The sequence below is a fragment of the Sarcophilus harrisii genome, chromosome 2 (genome assembly GCF_902635505.1).
Source record: "Sarcophilus harrisii chromosome 2, mSarHar1.11, whole genome shotgun sequence".
Classification (NCBI taxonomy): Eukaryota; Metazoa; Chordata; class Mammalia; order Dasyuromorphia; family Dasyuridae; genus Sarcophilus; species Sarcophilus harrisii.
The window spans coordinates 485,945,473-485,968,217 of NC_045427.1; the positions used below are offsets into that span (position 1 = coordinate 485,945,473).

A 22,745-nucleotide genomic window follows, 5' to 3' on the forward strand; every position below is an offset into this window, starting at 1 on the left:
AGGCAACCATAGGCTTTATCAGATTGCCACAGGATTTAAGACACACAAAAAATTCCTAATCTATCTCTCTTATTTTATTCATCCTGTAAGGGATATAGCTAGGAATAGACAAAGAAGGAATAACAATGATAACATTATCAGCTAACATTTATATAGCACTTACTATGGATCAGGCATTCCTAAGTGTTTTATAATTATTTGATTCTTATACCAATTGTGGGTGGGAGGTAGGTCCCATTATTATCCCCATTTACAGATGAGGAAAATGAGGCAGACCAAGGTTAAGTGACTTGTTCAGGTTCATTCAGCTAGTAACAGAAGAGGCCAAATTTGAATTCAGGTCTTCCTGCCTCCAGGTTCAGTTCTCTATCCACTACACCACCTGACTGAACAACAATCTTCAGTATGGATATACAAATGGGTGCATAGGTTGGCCTTTCAATATTGAGTTTATATAGATGAAACACTCTTAGAGAACCAGAAATGACCATGAATGACATCATAAAGGTGAAATCACAACACTCTGTGCAAATCTGTTAATATGAATTTCCCCAAATTAAAGATAACTTCTTGGCTACACCACTATAAGATCATTAGTACCTTGCCATGTCATCACTTATAATTAGATCCTTAGAGTACCAGGATATTCATTGTGGGTATAAGAAATTAAGAAAAAAAACAGGCTCAATCTCTTCCATAAGATAGCCTATCATTCTGAAGAGAATGATTGCATCCATCCCGAGTTGGACCACTGCCCCAGAATCAGAAGTTAGGGAAGAGAACATGAATTCTAGAAGTTGACATATGAGAAATGACATATGGGCATATAAAAAGATTGATCTGGGAGGACCTTGGAGATCATCCAGTCATAAGATCCCAGATCTAAAATTGAAAGGAACTTTAGATATCATCTAATCTAAACCTCTCACTTTAAAAGATGAGGAAACTTAAGTCTAGAGAGAAAAATCACACAGGAAATAAGTAATAGACCTAAGATTTGAATCCAGGTTCTTCAACTTCAAAACCAATTCTTTTCAGTACCTCAGAGTGACAATAAGAAGCAGTACTGGGCAGCAGTTACTAAATACAAAACAAGTGAGGCAAAATGCACGCACCCTAGAAATTCAAAGGAAGAAGAGATCACCATGGCCTGGACGAAAAAAAAAAAGGATGTCAGTGGAGAGGTAAAATTTTTGACTTTGTCCTTGGAGGATGACTGGGATTTGGAGAGATGAAAAGGCATGGGGAAGAATTAGCAGTGGAAGAAAACAGAACACAAGGTGAATCGCTCTCTCTTAGTTCCAACTAAGAACAGTATGAGATTGAAGAAATCGGGTAGGAAAGAGACAGACAGAATCAATCTAAGTTAACATTGTCTAATGCTTTATTGTCAGCTGACACTAGAATTCAAATTTTTGTTTGATTTAGGGACAGATATACTAAGTTGTGTCCAGATTTCCAGGGTGACAGAGGCCTGGGATTACCTAGGATGCAAAGGGAAATTCATTAAATGTAGATTTTTCTAAGTTGGAATGAGTTGATTTCTGAGTTAGCTAGCTAGCTAATAGTTTCACCTTAATGAATTAGGTGAACATACAATTGGCATTTGAACAATGTGGCCAGGCCATCAGGAGTTGTATTTTCTACCGAAGAGTTTAAATGCTTGGCAGTTCAGCTTAATAAAGGACCTCAACATCCAGATGATCTTCAAAATCTTCCTAAGACAATCCAAATGTTTTCTTGGTTTTAATTGCCAGTCCAAATTAGCATAAGAATAGAGCTCTGCTCTGTTGCATCTAAGTCACAGAGACTGCATGGAGTACCTAACCATCTGCCCTCCCCATTTAACCCTCACTAGCCCTTCTAGTGACTAGGAATGGGGCCAATGGGACAAAATTTCCCCATTCTTCCAAGGTCACAAGATAAATCCCTTCCTGACCCCATGAAAAGTCAGTCATTTATGTCAGGAAGTAGCCAGTGCCTCAGTTACAGAGAGAGGTCCCCCTTGAGGGAGATAATCTTACAAAGAACATTCCTAGAAAATCCTATGTTTAAGAGCAGTCATCTGAGTAAGATATAACAGTGAATGTTCTCCTCAATGTGGCTTAAAACAGCTGGATGAACTGCAAGCCTATCACGCAATTTCTTCATGGCTTGGCCAAAGCCAGATTCAGCATCTGGGGCTTTGCTATCCATCCTTTTGTTGGACAGGTTTCAGGATGACTTAGTTGCCTCTAGATTGGAGGTTTCTTCAAAACAATTGTTGGTAATGTGAGTTCCAGGTGTGGAGTGACAGATACTTCCCCTTATAAAATCAATTGAAACTACTAATTGCCACATGAAAAATATGCTCTAAATTACCAATGGTAAGAAAAGTGAATTAAAACAAAGATGAGGCTTTACCTCATTCTATGCAAAGATAAGAAAACTCTACTATGGGGGAGGCTGTGGGAAGATGAGCACACTGATTCACCATTGATGGAACTTTAAAATGATCCTATACATCAGTGATCCAAGTGTTCTGATTTCAATTTTGAATACGCAAGAAAAGTGACTGAATTCTATTTATAGTTTGATACAAAAATCCCACAGTTGGAATAGAAAGTTAAAGGGGTGGGGAGTGCAACAGATACTAGGGAGAGAAGGGGGGAGTGATCGAGAGAGAAAATGAGAACAAGAACAGCATCACTCATATGTAAAGAACAAAATTAGTGCCCATCAAATAGGAAAAAGACTAAAAAATGAAGGTGTATGAATTTAATGCATTCCTGTTCCTACCTTTTCAACTCTTTGGCACAAAATTGCCTAAGTGGTTTTCCTAACATATAGGGTGACCATGTCACCTCACCCTCGTTCAATAAGCTCCAGTGGCCCTCTATTAGCTTCCTGAATTAAATATAAAAACTTTACCTCAGGAGGCATAGAAGAAAAATGAGGCCAGTCCCCTGGAGCTCTTTCCTTTTCCCCTCATATCCCTCTGAGATCATCCATCACTACTTCTTCTAGTATTTAAAGAAGGAACCCCTGCCTTTCTCAAGGCCAACCTCTCTATACTGATCTTTGGTTATTTCTCTTTTCCAACTTCTTCAACGATTGATTCCACCATCATCTCCACTGTCTCTCTCATCTTCAATCTCTTATCTACCATTTCCTTCCCTCATCATCCCATACATCATTTTGCATGTATTTGAAGCATTCTGTTACAGTCCTGCTGACCTAGTTGTCCACCGTTCCTTCCTTCTGGTAACTGGGAGTTAAGTGACTTGCCCAGAGTCACATAGCTATTAAATTTCTGAGGACAAATTTAAACTCACTGTCCCAATATGAAAAACATGGGGGTTGAATTGGATGACCTCTACAACTCTTTTTAGCTTTAAATCATCCTATAATCATGACTTTCTTCAAGACTGAGCACAAATGCCACTTGCTACAAGAGATATTTCCCACTTTCCACTTTCTTGTTTCGAATTACTTTCCATTCTACTATTTCTGTGTCTTGTATCATCCTTTTAAACATAAATGCTTTCTCCCCCCATGAAATGTAAGCTCCTTAAGAGCAAGAACTGTTTTTGCTTTTTTATTTGCATCAGAAGAGTTTATCCCAGTGCCTGCACCTAAATGCTGCTGACTGACATAATTAAATATTTATGTACAATAAGAAATTCTAAATATGAGGAATTCAGAGAAACATGGGAATATAGAACAAAAAGCAACAATTTGCACAATGTCAACAACAAAGGAAATTAAAAGATTACTAAAGGAGGTTGATCTCTAAATAAAAGAAAGATTCCAATAGAAATGTTGGAAAAGAGATTTTTTAAAAAGCATTCTCCCTCCCTCATAACAGAGAAGTAGAAGTTTTATCAGTACATAACTGTATTATCATATACTATCATACTATCAGTCAAGCTTTCAATATTAGATTTTCTGCTTAACTTCATTTCTTTGTCACAAAAAAAGGTTTCAGAAGGAGGAAGGGCTATAGGATATGCCTGGGATATAAAATACAATTTAAAAAAAGCAGTCTGAATAATCTAAGTTAAAAACATGCAGTGCTGCACTAATCTACAAAGAGCATGCAAATTCCCTATTTTTTAGGATCAACAATTCAATTTAATAAGTTTTCATTAAGCACCTACTATGTACAAGTTATACATAAAACTTAATATCACACCTCCACCACATTTTTACAGTAAAGACCACTGTGAATATAGCATGCCTACTTGGAGACTATTCTTTCAGCTGTTTACAACAAACTGACTTTGGGAAGATGGGCTATTTATAGAGACTGTAAGAAGCCATTTTTTTTCACTTAAATCTCATTCCATAGTATCATCCTGTGGTAACAATGAGAAGAATTATATTAGCAGACACTTAACTAGCTGTATGATTCTGAGCCAGTCACTTAACCCTGTTTGCCTCAGTTTCCTCATCTGTAAATATACTAGAGAATGAAATGGCAAATCACTCCAATATCGTTGCCAAAAAAAAAAAAAAACAACAACAACAAAAAACCAAAACTAAATATTCTTAGGAAGAGTCAGATGTGACTGAAAACAACAGAACTATATCTCAAGCTGCCAAAGAGCTACTTTGTGAAAGACTCTGTTAAACTTGCCTTGCTTAGATTATAAACTGTGAAAGGAAAAGAGTATATCTGCCAAATTTGATCAAACAAGCATTTATTAAGTATTTACAGTGAGACAGCCACTATAAGCAGCAATAGGGGTACAAAGGCAATGAAAATAATCCCTGCCCTCAAGGAGTTTACAGCTAAAGAAGTAGTGAAGGAACACTAGCTTGGGATTCTGGGGCATCTACATAAGATGAACTTACACTGGGGAAGTAGCAGTGATGTAGCAGAAAGAACACTGGATTTGGGATCTGGTGTCCTGAAGGTGAATTTGACCTCTGCTAGCTCACTGCTTGCATTAACTCAGACCTTCCTAACAGGTTTGTAATGAGGAGCTAAAGAGGTAGCACACCTAAGGCACCTGTAAAATTTAAACTGGTACCTAGATGTTGCTGTTGCTCGTTTCAGTGAACAAGTCTGGAGGTTTGTTGTAAAACAACTCTTATGTGACATAAATCAATACTTCTTAAGGTTGAGGGGGTTCACAATAGCTTCAGCTCCGAGTCCCCTCCAAAAAAGGAAAAAAGATTTTCCAACTTAATCATTCAGGAGCTTTCCTAATCTCTCATCCCCTCTCTCTTTGTTTTTGTTATCAGAAGACATTTAAATGCCCATAAATGCAGAGCACTTAGGATGTAAAGTGCAGAGCACTGTCTCTTGCTCTCAAGGAGGCAGTTAAGTGGCACAGTAGACAGAGCATCAGGCCTGAAGTCAGGAAAACTCATCTTCCTGAATTCAAATCCAGCCTCAGACACTCAGTACCTGTGTGATTCTTGACCAGTTACTTCACCATGTTTGCCTCAGTTTTCTCATCTGTAAAATGAGCTACAGAAGGAAATGGCAAACAACTCCAGTATCTTTGCCAAGAAAATCCCAAATGGGTTGTGAAGCATTAATCAAACATGCCTTAAAAATGACTGAAAAACAACAGGAGAAAGCACTCAGGATACAAAGGCATTTGAAATTGGCCCCTGCTCTCAGGGAGCTCATGCTCTAGTAGAAGGAGGTTATACTGCTATACAAACACATATATAGATATGTGTATGTGTGTGTGTGTATTTACACGTGTTTCTATTTCTTAGTTTCTTAAGTTTTTGGTTTTTTGGGTTGTTTTGCTGAGCAATTGGGGTTAAATGACTTGCCCAGGGTAACACAGCTAGAAAGTATTAAGTGTCTGAGACTGGATTTGAACTCAGGTCCTCCTGACTTCAGGGCTGGTGCTCTATCTCTTGTGTCATCTAGGTGCCCCTTTCTTAAGATTTTTTATAAGCCATGTCAATTCCTGGGAATCTTTGGTCAAATCCCAGATATGCCTGAGATAGTTATCTGAGTAATTGTGATAGATGCATATGCTTTTGGTACCTGGATTGTTAATTAAAGATATAGTCTAAATAAAAAAAATAAATAAAAACTATGAAAAGAAAAAAAAAAGATATAGTCTAAGAATTAATGCTAAGGCTTTTCTACTTTTCTTTCTTCACTTTTTATCTTTCAAGTCACAACTAACAATCAATCAATCAAAATCAATCAATCCATCAAGTCCTTCCGTCTCCCTCACTAAGGATGTTTGCTCTTCTTACAAATAGAAAACTCTTTAAAGAATACTTAGGATGTGTATGTATGTAGAGGGGTGGTATTGGAAGGAGATAGGTAATCTGTTCCTGTCTGTCCTGCAGAAGGAAATCAACTCAACCGAAATGAGCTCCTTCAAGACTCAGTTCAAGTGTCATGTCCTGTAACACTACTTTATTGATTTTCCAATTGTTAATGACACTCTCTAACCCAGTTACTTCATATTTGTCCCATATTTACTTATCTGTGAAATGTTTCCCTGCCCTACCTCAGCCACTTCCACAGGGACAATGGTGGGTATCTGGATCTTCCCCTCCCTTTCCCCAACTTGCCAGTGGGAGGCAGGAAGATAAATAAGCAACACCTTTTACCACTGGAAATGCTAGAGACTAATCATTTATCCAACCAATGTTTGATGCCCACTATCCAGCTCCTATAGGGGCAGGATATCTACAATTAGCTGGCTCCTGACCTTAAATCCAGATTTAGATATATAGACATAGATATGTCCAGATTTAGATATCCATAGATAGAGATATCACAGAGCTGCCTTTCAGCTTAACTCTTAAATTCACTATCGCCTTGGAAGAAGGGCCATCTGTCCTGCCATTACTGTACCAAGTCCTCTGGCTTTGCTATCTGCATTGCTCTTTTCCTTGACTGACCTTTCTATCCACTATGAACTAAACATAAACATGAACTTCTTTATAGGTTGTATTCTTCAATTAGAACTCAAGCTCTTCAAAAGCAGAAAAGCTCATTTTCTCTTTGTAGTCCTATCTCTTAACACAGTATTTGGCACACTGTAAGCACTTAAATGTTTTTCCATTCCATTCTGTGCTGTATCATTCTCTAGCCAGAATTTATTACCTGTGGCCTATGAACTTGTTCAAATATTGTGACAACTGTACTTCAATATAATTGGTTTCCTTTGCTATCTTATGTACTTTATTTTCTGCATTTAAAAACATTTTTTTTTCTTGAGAAGGGGTCCACAGACATCACTAGACTACTAATAGCTTCCAGGACACAAAAAGGATAAGAAGTTATGCCCTTGAAGTAGATAAGCTTGAGGCCCTTGCTTGGCATTTAGCAGACATTTAATAAATTCTTGCTGACTCAATGAATGTAATTCAACAAACATTTAGGTACTTAACTCCGATAGGTTAGGCCAGACTGTTGGATAAATCACAGTCACTTGGCTCTTTTGGATCCCAGTTTCTTAAACTCTTAAATGTTGGGGCTAGAACACTCTACGTAAAAATCAGATTGGATTGATGTGTTGTTATTTTAGTTGAACTGCTCCTCTCTGCCTTCTCCTTTTCATTTTTAAGCTTTATTCTTTTGATGGATGGAAGGGAGATTACACTGGGAAACCAAGTAAGGAAAATACAAAAGCTATCACTTTTTTATGTTTCACAAGGTGTTTGGCAGTTGACTCTGATACTACTTCTAGGATCCCTCTTAGCGCTAAGGTTCTTTGATCTAGTTCAGCCCTTACAAGATAAGTTATAGACATAGACTGGGTGGGTCATGATGAAAGTAAGGGTTAACCAAAAGTTTGCCTGTGTGTGCCACTGTTGTCCTTGAGATGGAAGAAGAAAGGGAGTGATGTCCCCAGGCCACTGAGTTGATTGCCTGTAACAAACTTATGGGAGCACCTAGACAAGAGTAAGAGGCAGAGGAGGATGGGTGATGTGCATTGTGGAGTCATATCCCCTGTTCACAGATTCCAGAGCCAAGTATATTAAATGTATGAGATGAGTAATAATGCTGTGTTAAGGAACACGAGCCCAACAAATTCAGGCTTGGCTTTCTAGACTAGAGCTTTGCTATGAAGTGGTCCTAATAAAGTGCTGGGGAAGTCAGGAAAACCTGAGTTCAAATTTGACTAAGATACCTCACAATTCTGTCTGCCTCAATTTTCTCAGCTCTAAAAGGGGATGATAATAAAACCTACCTTGTCTTAAGGCTCTAATGAGATATTTGTAAAACACTTAGCACAGTGTCTGACACATTGTAGTTGCTTAACAAAGGTCTGTATCTTTCTTTCTTTCGTCCATAGGGTCCATCAGATGGTATCCTTTCATTCCAAATACTATTCTGTAACAACCATCTTTAGCCTAGGAGCCAAATCAATCCCTCTGCTGACAAGGCACTTGCAAAACCTAGTAAATCCCTGTGCAGACATTCTAAGATAGAAACCAGGCACATAGCTTTCCAGGCAGAGTCTGGGATGTAACTGGAGGAAATCCAGAATTGGGGGAGGAGGGTGAGAGGTGAGCTCTAACTAAGGTATTTCGACTTTTTGGAAGCCATTCATCTTGAGCTTCTGTTTGATGTTTCTGGGCGTATCACATGGGGAAAAAAATCATCAAATTATGTTAGTCACCTCTGACTTCTCATCCTTAACATTCCTTGCACAATGACAGCGACTCCCAGAGTTTGCTTGCAAATGTGTTCTAAATGAGAGTTTGAAGAAATATTACTGTGGAGGATCTCAATAATTGTCACCGCCAAGGGAAGTCACTCACACAGGGTAATAAAAATGTCTTACCCTAGTTGAATGGAAAACTCCAAAGTGCTGTAGACTGTGGGGAGGTAATTTTAGACTTCATTCTACCTTGAGTAAAATCCACAGCACCATGAAAGTCTATCTCAATTCTCATTAGTCCCTTTGCTTGGAGCTCTGAAAGCTTATAGTAAATGGTGGGGGGACCCTGGCCTGAGACTGATCCCGGAGATGGGACTAACCCACTTTATTGACTAGTGATGAAGTTACAGGTTCTTTCAGGATGGACTTACTGGGAAGAATATGATCTGACATTACAAGCAGGATAAGTAATATGGGTCTGTGGACTAAGACAAATTGTAAAGTGCTTTCTGTCTTTAAAGCCAAATCCAGAAACACAGATTAGGGCCAGATTCTTAAGAGTCCACTGAAAGAAAGATTCTGACCACAGGAATGATGTCTTCTGAGAGCCCTCTGGTAGGGGTTTAGAAGGATGATTTAGAGGATGGAAGATTGAAGGTAAGCAGGTTGGTAAGTAGGCTCTTTGGACAGTCCAAGGAGAGATGCTAGGGATTTGAGCCAGAGCAGGAGTGGTGGGAATAGAAAAGAGGTAGAACTCTGTAGAGGCAGAACACACAGGATGTTGAGGTATATTAATGACTAGGGAACAGGGAGAAGAGGGAAAAGATGATGATTTCATTTGAATTTGAGAAGCAGGAATTATGTTCAATAAATAAGCAGGTAAAACAATAAGACTGGTCTTTGAAAAGAGTTTAGGACCAGAGATCAGTTAATCAACAGGCATTTATTAAGTATCTATTGTATGACAGGCATTGAGTTATAAAATATGAAAAGCAGTCTCTATTCTCAAGGAGCTCAGATCCTAATAGAGAAGAAAACATATTTTAAAAGGTATATATGCAAGATATATATATGGCATAAATAGAAACTAATTTCTTCCTTTCTTTTTTTTGGCTGAGGCAATTGGGGTAAAGTGACTTGCCCAGGATCACATAGCTAGGAAGTATTAAGTGTCTGAGGCCAGATTTGAACTCAGATCCCCCCAACTCCAGGAATGGTACTCTATCCACTGTGCCAAGTAGCTGCCCCAGAAAGTAATCTCAAAGGAGTGGATAGCTGGGTGGTACAGTACATAGAGTGCTGGGTCTGGAGTCAAAAAGACCTCAGTTCAAATATGGCCTCAGACACTAGTTATGTGACTCTAGGCAAGTCACTTTAACCTGATTTGCCTCAGTTTCCCTATCATTCATCTCATTTTACAAAAGGAGATGAAGAAAGAAATGGCAGATCACTTCATATCTTTGGCAAAAAAAAAAACCCCAAACGGGATTACAGAGAAGCATATACAATTTAATAGGATTACAGAGAGGCTTATACTCAATTTAATGACTCAACAACAAAAAGCTTAGAGGAAAAGTAGAAAAGCTTGGAGGGTGGGGGGAAGAAAGGCTCCTGCAGAAGGTATTTGAGCTGAGTCTTAAAGGAAGTTAGGGGACAGAAGTGAAGAAGAAATGCATTCTAAGCATGGCAAGGGTATGTGGAGGAACAGTCAGTGAAAAGGCATGGAGTCAAGGCATGGAATGTCATGCATTTGAAATAGTGCAAAAAAGACCCAAACTTCACACAGAGTGTGAGGAGGAGAGTAAAGTGTAAAGAAGACTGGAAAGGTATGAAGGAGTCAAATTATGAAGGTCTTATGTGATCTTGGAGAAAACAGGAAGCCATTGTAGTTAACAAAGGGATAGTGGTCATGGTGGTAGTAACATAGTTAGATTGGTGCTCCAGGAAAATCATTAAGGAAGCTGAGTGAAGGATGTATTGGAGTAAAGAGAGACTTGAGAATTGCCGAGATCAAATAAGGTTAAAGCAATTGAACCCACATGAGATGATGAGGGCCTGTCCCAGAGTAGCAGCTGTGTGAGTGGAGACGAGACATGTAAGAAAGATATGTGAGGTAGCAGGAATTGATTAGGGAATAATCTACAGAGAGATGAACATAATATGGCGGAAAGAGGACTGCATTCCAAAGTGGAGAACCTGGGTTTAAATTCCCAATTTTGTATTTAACACCTGTGCAACCTTAAACAAAGCACCTAATCTCTCTGAGCCTACGGGTCTTAATCTTTAAAATTAGGTGATTGCATTCATTCATAGTCTTAGAACTATTCAAGGGCCTTAGAACTGTTAAGGGACTCAAACACAGAATGGATAAATGGCTTGTCCAGGGTCACAAAGGCAGCATGTGATTGAATTTGAACTCGGGCTCTCCTGACTCCAACAATACTCCTATATATTACATGAGTCCTATTTTCAATGTTTTCTGAGGTCTCTTCTAGATTTAAATCCCTCAAACAAGCTGAGAATGTAAAAAGAAGAACATAAATGAAAAGGCTCTTAACACACTATTATTTGTCTTCATTTTTTTATACTTGGAATAAAATTTGTCAGGCTAGGCTCCCAGTGCTCTACTTTCCAAAGACATCTTTGTAAGTTTTTAACTCCCACCTGCTAAGTGCAAAGACAACAGGGGACCCAGAGCCAGGTTTGAGCTTTCCTCCCAAAGAAGGCACCCTGGGGCCTTCCATTAGAAGTTGCTATCTAAGCCCTACCCTCAGGCATGTCTAGCTGGGATTCAAACTTGTCCTCTGATCTTTAAGAAAATGAGAATGGAGCGAGAGCAGGTCTCTTTTTTGGATTAGGTCCCCAAACAGGACCAAAACACAGAGCTTTCAAGATAAAAGATCCTTCTTCTTCAAGCCTCAGCCCCACTATCCCAGTCTTCAAATCAATGTTAATCACCTTCTAATTGCTTCTTATCGTCTAGTTTCAAATTCCAAAATGTGAAGTCACTATTCACCTGCCTCAGAATCCTTATCAGTGAAAACTCATAAAAGCCACAGATGGTAAAAACGTCCCTTTAATCTTACTCTGACAGGCTTTACACATGAAAGCTCCCTGCAAATCTTCACTTTAATAATGTGCAAAGGGTTCAACTTACTCTCCTGCTTCTTCCCATAGGGCAGCTAAAAATCTACAGATAATTATGGGAAACTGGGTTCCTTTGTATTCCTTCTATTTTAGAAGGGGCCAAAAAAAAAAAAAACCCTCAAAAATCCAAGCCATCTCTTGACCCTCCCACATACTTCCTTTTTCCTCGTTTCATTTATTTGTTTGTTTATTTTTATTAAAACTTTTTATTTTCAAAACATATACGAATAATTTTTCAACACTTTCAACCTTGTGTTCCAAAATTTCCCCCTTCCCCCCCTCGCTATCCCTAGATGGCAAGTAATCCAATATATGTTAAACATGGTAAAAATATATGTTAAATCAACAACAAAAAAAGTGAAAATACTAGGTTGTGATCTACATTCAGTTCCCACAGTCCTATCTCTGGGTGTAGATGGCTCTCTTAATGACAAGATGATTGGAACTGGACTCAATCATCTCAATGTTGGAGAGAGTCATGTCCATCAGAATTGATCTTCATATAATCTTGTTGATGCCATGTATAATGATCTCCTAGTTCTGCTCATTTCACTCAGCATTAGTTCATATAAGTCTCTCCAGGTCTCTCTAAAATCATTCTCTTGATCATTTCTTATAGAACGATAATATTCCATAACATTCATATACCATAACTCATTCAGCCATTCTCCAACTGATGGGCATCCACTCAGTTTCCAGTTTCTTGACATTACACAAAGGGCTGCCACAAACATTTTTGCACATGTGGGTCCCTTTGCTTCCTTTATGATCTCTTTGGGGTAAAAGCCCAGTAGAAACACTGCTGGATCAAAGGGTTTGCACAGTTTGACAGCCCTTTGGGCATAGTTCCAAATTGCTCTCCAGAATGATTGGATCAGTTCACACCTTCACTAACAATTTGTTAGTGTCCCAGTTTCCCTACATACCTTCCAATAGTTCTCATCATCTTTTCCTGCCTTTTAGCCAATCTGAGAGGTGTGTAGTGGTACCTCAGAATTGTCATAATTTGCATTTCTCTGATCAGTAGTGATTTGGAGCACCTTTTCATATGGCTAGAAATGGTTTCAATTTCTTCATCTGAAAATTGTCTGTTCATATCCTTAGACCCTCATTTATCAATTCCTTCCACGTACTTCTTTCAAAATTTAGTGAGCCAATGGCTTCCATGCCCCAAGTGAATGGAGTGATTGAGACTAGTGGTGTTAAGAACAATAATAATAACTAACATTTCTATATCCTTTTATGGCTTGCAAAACTCTTTCCCTATATAAACTCACTCAAGCCTCACAAGAATCCAGTGAGGCAAGTGCTAGTGTTATTCTCATTGAATACACATTCAATTCAATTCAAGAAAACCAAAGGGATAAAGAATTTCACTCTCTTCAAGTTTTTCTATAGGGCTCTATATGCTCTGTAGCAGAAGATAAATAAGCTCTTTGAGGTCAAGGGAGTGTGATTTCTCATTTTTGTATCTCTGTCACCTAACACAGAGACTTGAATATAATAGTCAACATTCGTTGAATTGGGGAAAAAAAAAAAAAAAAAAAAAGATCTGCATAGTTAACATTAAAATTGTAAGGAACAGCCAGGTGGCCCAGGGGATACAGTACCAATCCTGGAGACCAGAGCACCTGAGTTCAAATGTGACTATCAGCTGTGTGACTCTGGATAAGTCATTTAACCCCAATTACCTGAAAAAAAAAAAAAGCAAACCAAGTTCAGGACTTATCTTTGCACTGTCAATCTTAGGCCTAACAGAATTATGTATGCCTGGACTCTAGGGGACCAAAAGAGATAAATGGACATCAGGCCATAATAGGTCTGGTCTCTTCATCCCCATTTTCCCATTCACCCTAAGTCTCTCCCAGAAAATTCTGCTAAAAAAATTCTACTTGCACAGTCACAGTGGACTCAGAGTAGGAAATTATTTGATCTCTAAGCTTTTGATTCTATGACTGTTTAATTTACTTAAAGGATTTAGGGGAAGAGGAAAGGAAGGGAGTTGGGAAATTACAGGTCTTTGTCTTTGAAAGGTAGGAGAAAGTACCCCTATAGACCATTAGAACTATAGGGGTTTATTATATCCCAAAGAGATACTTAAGAAGGGAAAGGGACCTGTATGTGCCAAAATGTTTGTGGCAGCCCTCTTTGTAGTAGCTAGAAACTGGAAACTGAATGGATGCCCATCAATTGGAGAATGGTTGGTTAAATTGTGGTATATGAATGTTATGGAATATTATTGTTCTGTAAGAAATGACCAGCAGGATGAATACAGAGAGGATTGGAGAGACTTACAGGAACTGATGCTAAGTGAAATGAGCAGAACCAGGAGATCATTATATGCCTCAACAACAATACTGTATGAGGATGTATTCTGATGGGAGTGGAATTCTTAGACAAAGAGAACTTTTAATTCAGTTCCAATTGATCAATGATGGACAGAATCAGCTACACCCAGAGAAGGAACACTGGGAAATAAATGTGGATTATTTGCATTTTTGTTTTTCTTCCCAGGTTATTTTTATCTTCTGAATCCAATTCTTCCTGTGCAACAAGAGAACTGTTCGGTTCTGCACACATATTTTGTATTGTAGAATACACTGTGACATATTTAACATATATAGGATTGCTTGTCATCTGGGGGAGAGGGTGGAGGGAGGGAGGGGAAAAGTCGGAACAGAAGTGAGTGCAAGGGATAATGTTGTAAAAAAAAATTACCCATTATTCTGTCAATAAAAAGTTAAAATAATAAAATAACCCATACAAATAAACTTATCCTTTTTCAGTACATTGGAAAAAAAAAAAAGATTAAATTGTCAAGCAACTACAGATCTGAACCAGTAGACTAAGTTTTCTACATGAATGAAATCACAGGTCTGGATAAAAATGACAACAATCTTGAACTACCTCCTTCATGGGGCTGTTAGGAGTAACCACAAATATCTCACAGGACTATGTCCCAGGCCTTTTTTGCTTTTCTCTCTATACTTCTTCATTTAGTAGTCATCAGCTTCCATAGATTCAATTGTTATCTCTATGTTGAGGATTTTCAGATTTATTTATCTAGCTCAAACCTCTCAACTGCCCTTCAGACTCACATCTCCAAACTGCCTATTAGACATTTGAACTGGATATCCTATAGACATCAGCATGTCTTTCCCCCAAACACTCCTTTCTCAATTTCCCTTTTACTGGTCCACTTTGAAGGCATCAACATTCTCCTAATCAATCTACATGGCATCCTTGACTTTCTATTCTTTCTTACTTCTCCCATCTAATATGTTGCCAAGGCCTATTGATGTTACCTTCAAAACACTTCTTAATATATCCCCTTCTCTTCTCTTACAGAGTTGCCAGCCTGGTGCAGGCCCTCATCACCCCAGGCCTGGATTGTTGCAATAACTTGCTGGTTTGTCTCCTTGCCCCAAGCTCCTCTCTACTTTAGTTATTCTGAAGAAACAAAATGATCTTCCTAAAATGTATATTTGACCATATGATCTCACTATTAAGTAAGCTCCAATAGCTTCCTCCTACCACAAGATCATATATAAAATCATCTGGCATTCAAAGTTCTTCATAAATTGTCTCCCCCCTCCCTTTCCGATTTACTTTTATTTTAAACTAACCTCCCACCCACCCCTTTCAACACTAAGTGTAGGGCAACAAAACACCACCAAATGCTGAGCCTTACATCAAGGTGCCACTCTGGTGCCATCAGACCCCAAAAGTTTCTCCATAGTTTCTTAGAGAACACCTATCTGTTTCTCTTACAGAGAGTGAATAAAACCACTACCCACTCTGTAGTCAGAAATGAAAGGCAGCAGGGGACCTTATACCAGAATCCTTCTCAATCACCCAACTTCTTTTCAGAAGCTGGAGAGTATTCATGAGCATCAAAAGGAGGACAAACCAGGATGATGAAGGACTTAGTTCACGACCATATGAAGATCAATGGAAGAAACTGGAGATCTTTGAAATGGAGAAAAAATACTTTTTTTGGGGGGGAGGGGGGGATGGCGGTGGCAATTGGAGTTAAGTGACTTGCCCAAACTTGCCCAAAATTTGTCTGAGGACAAATTTGAACTCAGTTCCCTCTGCCTACAAGGTCAGGGCTCTACCTACTGCCCCTGAGAAAAAGATGACTTGAGGAAGTGGATGGACAGGAAAGCTGCCTTCAAGTATTAGGAAGATTTCCATATAGAAGCATCAGATTAATTCTGCTTGACCCCAAAGGGCAAAGCTAGAAGAAATGGGCCAACTGGTTCAATGTAAAAAGAAGCATCCACATTTGAATCCCCCTAAAGTCAGATAGGTTCCTCCCAGAGACAGTGGACTTCCGCTCCCCAGAGGCTTTTAATCAAATACTAGATGACTTCATATCAGGGATGCTATAGAAGCAATTTCTGATAAGATGCTTATTGAACTAGGTGACCAGTGATGGCTCTTTAAAGTCTGGGATGTGAACAATTCAATTCAATAAATAAATGTTAAATACTAACTCCATATTGGCTATACTGCTAGCACAAAAAATATAAACAAAAAGTAAAAAGTCTCTGAGTGGGAATCAACAGACTTCTTTCATCATCTCAACTTTCACTACTTAACTTCTGGACTTCCTTCACCTATAAAATGAGGTTTATACCATAGGCCACTTGTTAGGAAAGTCAGAAAATAATAACTTGAATTTATAGATCAAATCAATTTAAGAAGTTTTTTTTATCAACTGCCTACTGTGTGAAAGGCACAGAGCTGGGTGCTGAGGGCACAGGGAAAGAAAACAGTTTTTGCCTTAAGGAGATTCCATTTTGCTGAAAAGGGTAAACTGTACAAAGATAATAGAAGATAATTTGAAAAGGGACACTAACACCTGGAGGGGAGATGGCAAAGAGGGAATCAGGAAAGCTTGTGTATTGAAAGTAACATCTGACCTAAACTTTGAAGGCAGCTTGATACTGCAATGCATAGCGGCATTGGGCCTAGAGTCAGGAAAAGTCAAGTTCAAATTTATTCTCAGACACTGACTACCTGCATGACATTGGTCTGCTTCACTTTTCTCAAACTGTACAATGAAAATAATATTAGCACCTACTTCCCAGGCTTGCTGAGAGGATAAAATGAGATACTATTTGTAAAGTACTTAGCAAAGTGGCACATAGTAGTGCGTAATAAATGCTTGTTCTCTTTTTGTTCCCTAGAAGAAAGGTAGACTTGAGGTAAGTGTGAGATTTGGAGGGTTGGAGGTGGGATAGAAGGAGAGCTTCAAGTGCCAGGTAAAGGAGTTTTAATTTTATCCTAAAGAAAGTAGAAAGCCACCCAATTCTTCTGAGAAGCCCCTCAAATAAACTTTTTGAAAGCTCAGTAAGACAGGTCCCCAGTCAGTCAAAGCAGAAGGCTCTTTTTTCCCTCTCATATCTATCCATCAGGCCAGTGACAAGCAGTATTAGGCAGCCAAGACCATGAGAGTCTAATAAACCAGACAGCAGGTTAAGTGGGGCTGAGATCTCTGTGCACTGGGAAATTAGAGGCTCACTCACAAAGGTCATCAGTTAGCAGAGGCATAGAGCCAGACCTGTTACACTGCAGTCATCATAATGAAATGCAGAAAGAAGCACGGTCCCCAGCACTTCCACCCATCACCAACCCTCCCCACACCCCCAGATTTGTGGAGCAGAACTGCACATCCAGCCTAATAAAGATTCCAAGAAATGTCTTCCTATCCTGAGAGCCGAGACTCTGCCACCTGGGTGAGGATTTGTAGCTGTCAATCAGGCATGTCTAGGACACAGCTGTGGGGTTGATTAATTCAGCTGTGAATCTGGCTGATTTCTAAGCAAGTGGAAGAACTTATTTGTGGATTTGTATGAAAAGTGGGTCAGAGAACTGACCTAAAATTGACTGCCCCGACGCTCCACATGCCAGGCCTGCCACCCCAGCTCTGTGTCCCAAAAACCAGGATAAAATTGCATTTGAGGATGGCTGCCTAAGGGCATTGGGAGGTGGGGCAGGGGCAACAAGGTACACAGTTGATTTATTCCTTACAAGATAGGAATATGGGAAAACAGGTTTTAGCTGCTTGACCTTCAAATCCCACCCTCTCTCCCCTCAAAGAACCACTAACTTTTCCTTCTTTCACAACAAAACAACAAAGCCTATAGCTTCTTCTTTAGTATGCAAAGTGAATAGGAAAAATGGGGGACAAAGAGAAGATGGAGAGAATTCCTTAGGAGATTAAAAAGGCACTCCTCAGAAGCATGGAGTGTATATGTGCACTCCTATACATATAGGAGGTCCAGATTGTCTCAGTCATCCACAAAAGAGGTTTTTGCCTTTTAAGACAGTTCCAGGACAAAAGAGGTCAAGACAGATGGTTCCAGAGACTCCCCCCCCTCCACTTCCACCACTTCCATCTGCCTTAACTGACCTATCAAGAGGAACACTTAAAAATACTTTCTCTGCAGGAACATAAACTCCAGAAGTCAAACCACAGTGATCACTTTGTAATGATCCTTCAAGACACAGATCACATTGTACCTTGCCCTTGAAATCTTTGATAAGAGCATGTAAAAGGGGCCTGGAGAGAAAAAATGAGCACTGGCTCTAGGGTTGGAGGACCTGGATTCAAATCTTGTCTTTGATATTTACTATCTGGTGTGACCTTAAAAAGGCAGCAGACAATAGCAGACATAGGATTGGCCTTGGAGTCAGAAGGACCTGGATTCCACCACAGGTTGTACTAGTTGTAGGACTCTGGACACACTTAACCTCTCTAGGATTCAGTCTTCTCATCTGCAAAATGGGGGACAAGAAAGGACTTGGGAAGTTGAACTCACTGGCCTCTTAGGACCTTTCCGACTTTGAATTTAAAATCCTTTGATCTTGTGCAAGTTAATTAGCCTCCTTGGGCTTCAATTTTTTTCATTTGTAAAATGAGGGAGTTGGGCTAAATGACCTCTGAGATTCCTCTCATCTCTAGTTCTAATTCTACTTAAAAGTACTTTGAAAATTGTAAAGTACTTCCTAATTTCTGCTTGTCCTGGCTGCTATGACCTGTTGATTGTGACTTACCTTTTTTGAAGGCTTTTGATCTTCCCTAATCATTAAGAGCTACAAACTCTCTGCCCTCCAATACAATCTGGATTTTAGACTCAGGAACTGGCCTTACTATAGAGTCCTTAACCCTATTGCTCAAAGACCCAGCAAAACAAAGCAGGAAGAGCAAACAACTTGGTTTCTATAACTATTGTAATACAGAGTTATTTATTGAGAAGGGAGGAGCATAAGGGAGAAAAATAAGTAAATAAATGTCCCATAAGAGGTCAACCTGTCTTTTACATTTTTTCATAAATTAGTTTTGCTCTCTTCTCATCATAAATATTTACTTTCTAAAAAGGAGCATCATGCATAATGGAATATCTAACCTAATGGTCGGTTATTAATGCAGAAAATATTTCTGGAGTTATTGACTGCTGAATAATATTTCTATGTCTAGACACCAGTTTAATTCCCCCTGGCATCATTCCACAACTGAAGCTTTAACCTCTGATTGGTTTACGAATATTAAAGGATTTTTATTCATATCTGACTATTTCAACTTTTCTCAGGCTTCCTGGGTATTCATACTGGGCAGCTGCAAAGAAGAAAGGGAAAGATTTGAGAGCTCTTGAGCCCTGGAGTCAGGAAGCTGTATAATATAGCAGAAAACAAGCCTGAGAAGCAAATTATTGGTGTTCAAAGTACTGACTTTCCTGTATAAATAACTGTGTGATCTTGGTCAGGTCACTTCCTCCAAACTGTTAAAATGAGGAAATTGGATTAGAGGACCTCTAAGGTCCCTTCTTGCCCTAACATTCTAAGCAATGGAAATCCTCTTTGTCCTGGTCATTCCTTGAATAATTCAGACAGAGACCATGATTTAACTCTTTTATGGGAGAAAGTGAAGGTAATAAGTATTTATATAGCACCTATTATATGCTGGATAATGGACTAAGTGCTTTACAAATATCTGATGGACATTTGCTGAACACAATCTGCTCCTCAAGAAAACTTTCTTAATCAGGAAATGCCTAGATAACTAATGGGTTGCAGAGCAGTTGCCAATTTATCTATTCAGAATTTCTATATGAAATTAAATTTATTCAAAGTTACCAAGGCCCCTTATCTTGAGAAAGGAAAGGAGAAGCCAAAAATGAATGTCCTAATTGCAATCACATATATCCACGTATCACTTTATAATTTTCAAAATGCTTTCATATACATAATCTTATTTGATATAATAATAAGGCAGGAAAAACAATATTCCCATTTAATGGATGAAAAAACTGAGGTCCAGTGAATCATTGTGACAGAAGACAGATGAGAGCAAAGAATAACTTTCAATATTTCAAAAAGTTGAAAATATTATGAGGACAGAAAAATACCAAAGCAACTCACCTTTCTTTGAATTCTAGAAAGACTTTGGCCAGGCTGCTTCCACCAGCCATCATCGATACATCAATGGCCCTTAGGAAGCTGTTATGCACTTTAATTAAGTCCTGGAATGAAGGAACAGGCAGCACATTACCATACAGATACCATGAGGGAAGGGTTCACAATTCTTATAAACAATCTTCTGGTCCTTTTTTGTTCCTATTAAATGTTGTAACATAAGAGACTCCAGTGAGATGTATCCCTGAATCACCATAAATACTTGTGTGTAATTAAGTTAGAAGGTTATACAATGATAAATGTACATAGGAGTTTTGAGCATATTAAAGTCCCTTTACTAAACCTAATGGGAGCCATCCCAATAGCATACATTAGCCTGTCATAACACACTACTGTGTGAGCCCTGAGCAGCCCTGGGCACAGAAAATGAACGAGGATGGAATAGTACAAGCTGTTGTTGGCCAGTCTCTTGGGTCACTTCTTCCCTAAGCCATCACTGAAACAAAGAAAAACTCTGAAAGCTAATTCAAGTTCTGTTCTCCACTAGGAATTTTTTAAACCTCATCATGGGGAAGGCCGTGTTGGGATAGAAGTGGAAGATCAGGAGAGATTTGCTTTAGAAAGATTATCTCACTTTACAAAATGGATATATTAATCAACTTGGTTGTCAAATTGAATCTGATATCTTGTCTCAGAGCTTGACATCTATCTGTCCTTGATAAACTTTCTCCAAGAAGCCTTCCCGCACACCTCTTGTACACTTGCCCCCATCAAAAAGTACAATTCAATTGAACAAGCATTTTTAAAATGCCTATTCTGTGTAATGCACTAAGTTAGGCACTGGGGATATAAAGACACAAGGTCTCATCCTTCATCAAATTCCTCATAGGACTCTTGGGATTTTTCCTTTGTATTCATCTTACTTTCCTTGTATCATAGTCACTTGTAATGTTGTTTCTCACCCCACCACTTATAAAGCAAACTCTTTGAGAATAGGAACCGAGTCGAATTTTCCTTTCTATCCCCCAGCATTTAGCATTGTGCCTTGCCCATGGGATCTGGATAAAACCTATGATATCATCCAGGAATTCCAGGATAAGGAAACTTTCTACCAATGCAAGCTGGCACTTTCTCTGTAATTTATAATCTCAGAGAGTTGCTTAAAGTTATTCAAGGCTCTGAGAGGTTAAATAACTGGGGCAGAGGGGAGACTTAAATCCAGGTCTTATTGACTCCTAGACCAGTTCTCTATCATGCTGTAATTAGTTAACGAGTGTTAACCACTGTGTGCCAGGCTCTGTGTTGTGCTATGTGCTGAGGATATCCAAAAAAGGGCAAAAGATAGTTCCTATCTTCTGAAGAGATAAGAGCTCACAGTCTAATGGGGAGACAGTAATTATGCAAATATTTATGTACAACCAAGATACAGATAGAATAAACTGGAAATAATCAACAAGGAGGTTGGAAAAGGTATTTTTCTGCAGGTAGGACTTTACTTGAGACTTAAAGGAAGTCAGGAGGTTCAAAAACAAAGGAAAACAGCTAGTGAAAACATTCGTAGTTAAATCCAACAAATTATTGGCTTGAGTCTAAAGGAGTTCGCAGATAGAATGTCATGTTCAAGGAATGACAGCGCAGGATTCAAAAGCATGAACAGTGGAGGGAACACTAGACTGGAAGTGTATTGCTTACTATGTTTCAATGAAGACCAGAGCAGTAGACTGATGCAAGGGTCCTGTGTAAGTATAAGCTCAACTGCAGACAGTTGTTTATAAAGCCCACCCCTGTTTCCTATAAGAGTCCCCTTACCTGTTTTGGTCATCTGTTCCCTGGCAGAACTCAAGGCAGGCACAATTTCCCACTCCTTAATGAGTGGTCAAGTGGTCAAGATGGAGAGCAAGAGCTGAAGACCCTGGTGACCAGGCTCTCCCTTGGTGTTTCCTGGGTTTGGGCTTCGCTCTTCCCTGTCTCCATGGTAGCTCTCTATGCTTTTTTCTCATTTTTAAAGATTGAGATCTCCTCCTAGGGCACAGGGGAGATTGTCCCAAGCTTCTTCACAGGGTGACAGTGATTTCTCACCGGCTGCTCTAGGGCCGCTGCTGCGGCAGGCTACCCCATTGCACTGGGTGTGTCTGGTCAAATGCTGCCTCTTCCACTGGGGTTTGAGGAGTCACTATTTGCTTTCTGTAATTTCCCTGGAGATCTCACAGCTAGTCTGTGATCCACTGACCTTCTGAATCAGGATGACATAGCCAACACTGCTGTATTTTGGCTAAGAGCCTCCTGCTAGACTACCGGCCCTGGGCCACATCTGCACTGAGCTATGATTTCCCTCTGAGACAGACCTTGTCTGAAGTCATTCCAAGGTATCCCATGCTGGAAAATAGTTATCCTCCAAATAATTATGGGTGCTGTCACTCCAAAATCCATTCAGAGACTTGATCTAGGGTTGATTCTGAGAGAAACCAGGAAGAGCTCAGGCAAAGTTCTGCCTACTCTCCATCACCTTGGCTACAATCCTCCTCCCCATACTACTTTTCCTAAAGCAAAACCTGTGATCTCTTCTAGTGTCAGGAGCTAATTTTTTATAACTTA

The 22,745-nt window shown here is 39.3% G+C and overlaps 1 protein-coding gene across 8 annotated transcripts in view; it reads right to left on the reverse strand.

Annotated features, from left to right (window-relative positions):
- The window catches only part of VAV2 (vav guanine nucleotide exchange factor 2), a 433,076-nt gene that overhangs the window by 52,690 nt on the left and 357,641 nt on the right, over nucleotides 1–22,745 (reverse strand). For all 8 annotated transcript variants that reach the window (XM_031949439.1, XM_031949436.1, XM_031949435.1 and 5 more), the window contains one exon: nucleotides 20,157–20,257. In XM_031949439.1, the coding sequence (XP_031805299.1) occupies nucleotides 20,157–20,257 (101 nt within the window). The remainder of the gene's footprint in view (nucleotides 1–20,156; nucleotides 20,258–22,745) is intronic.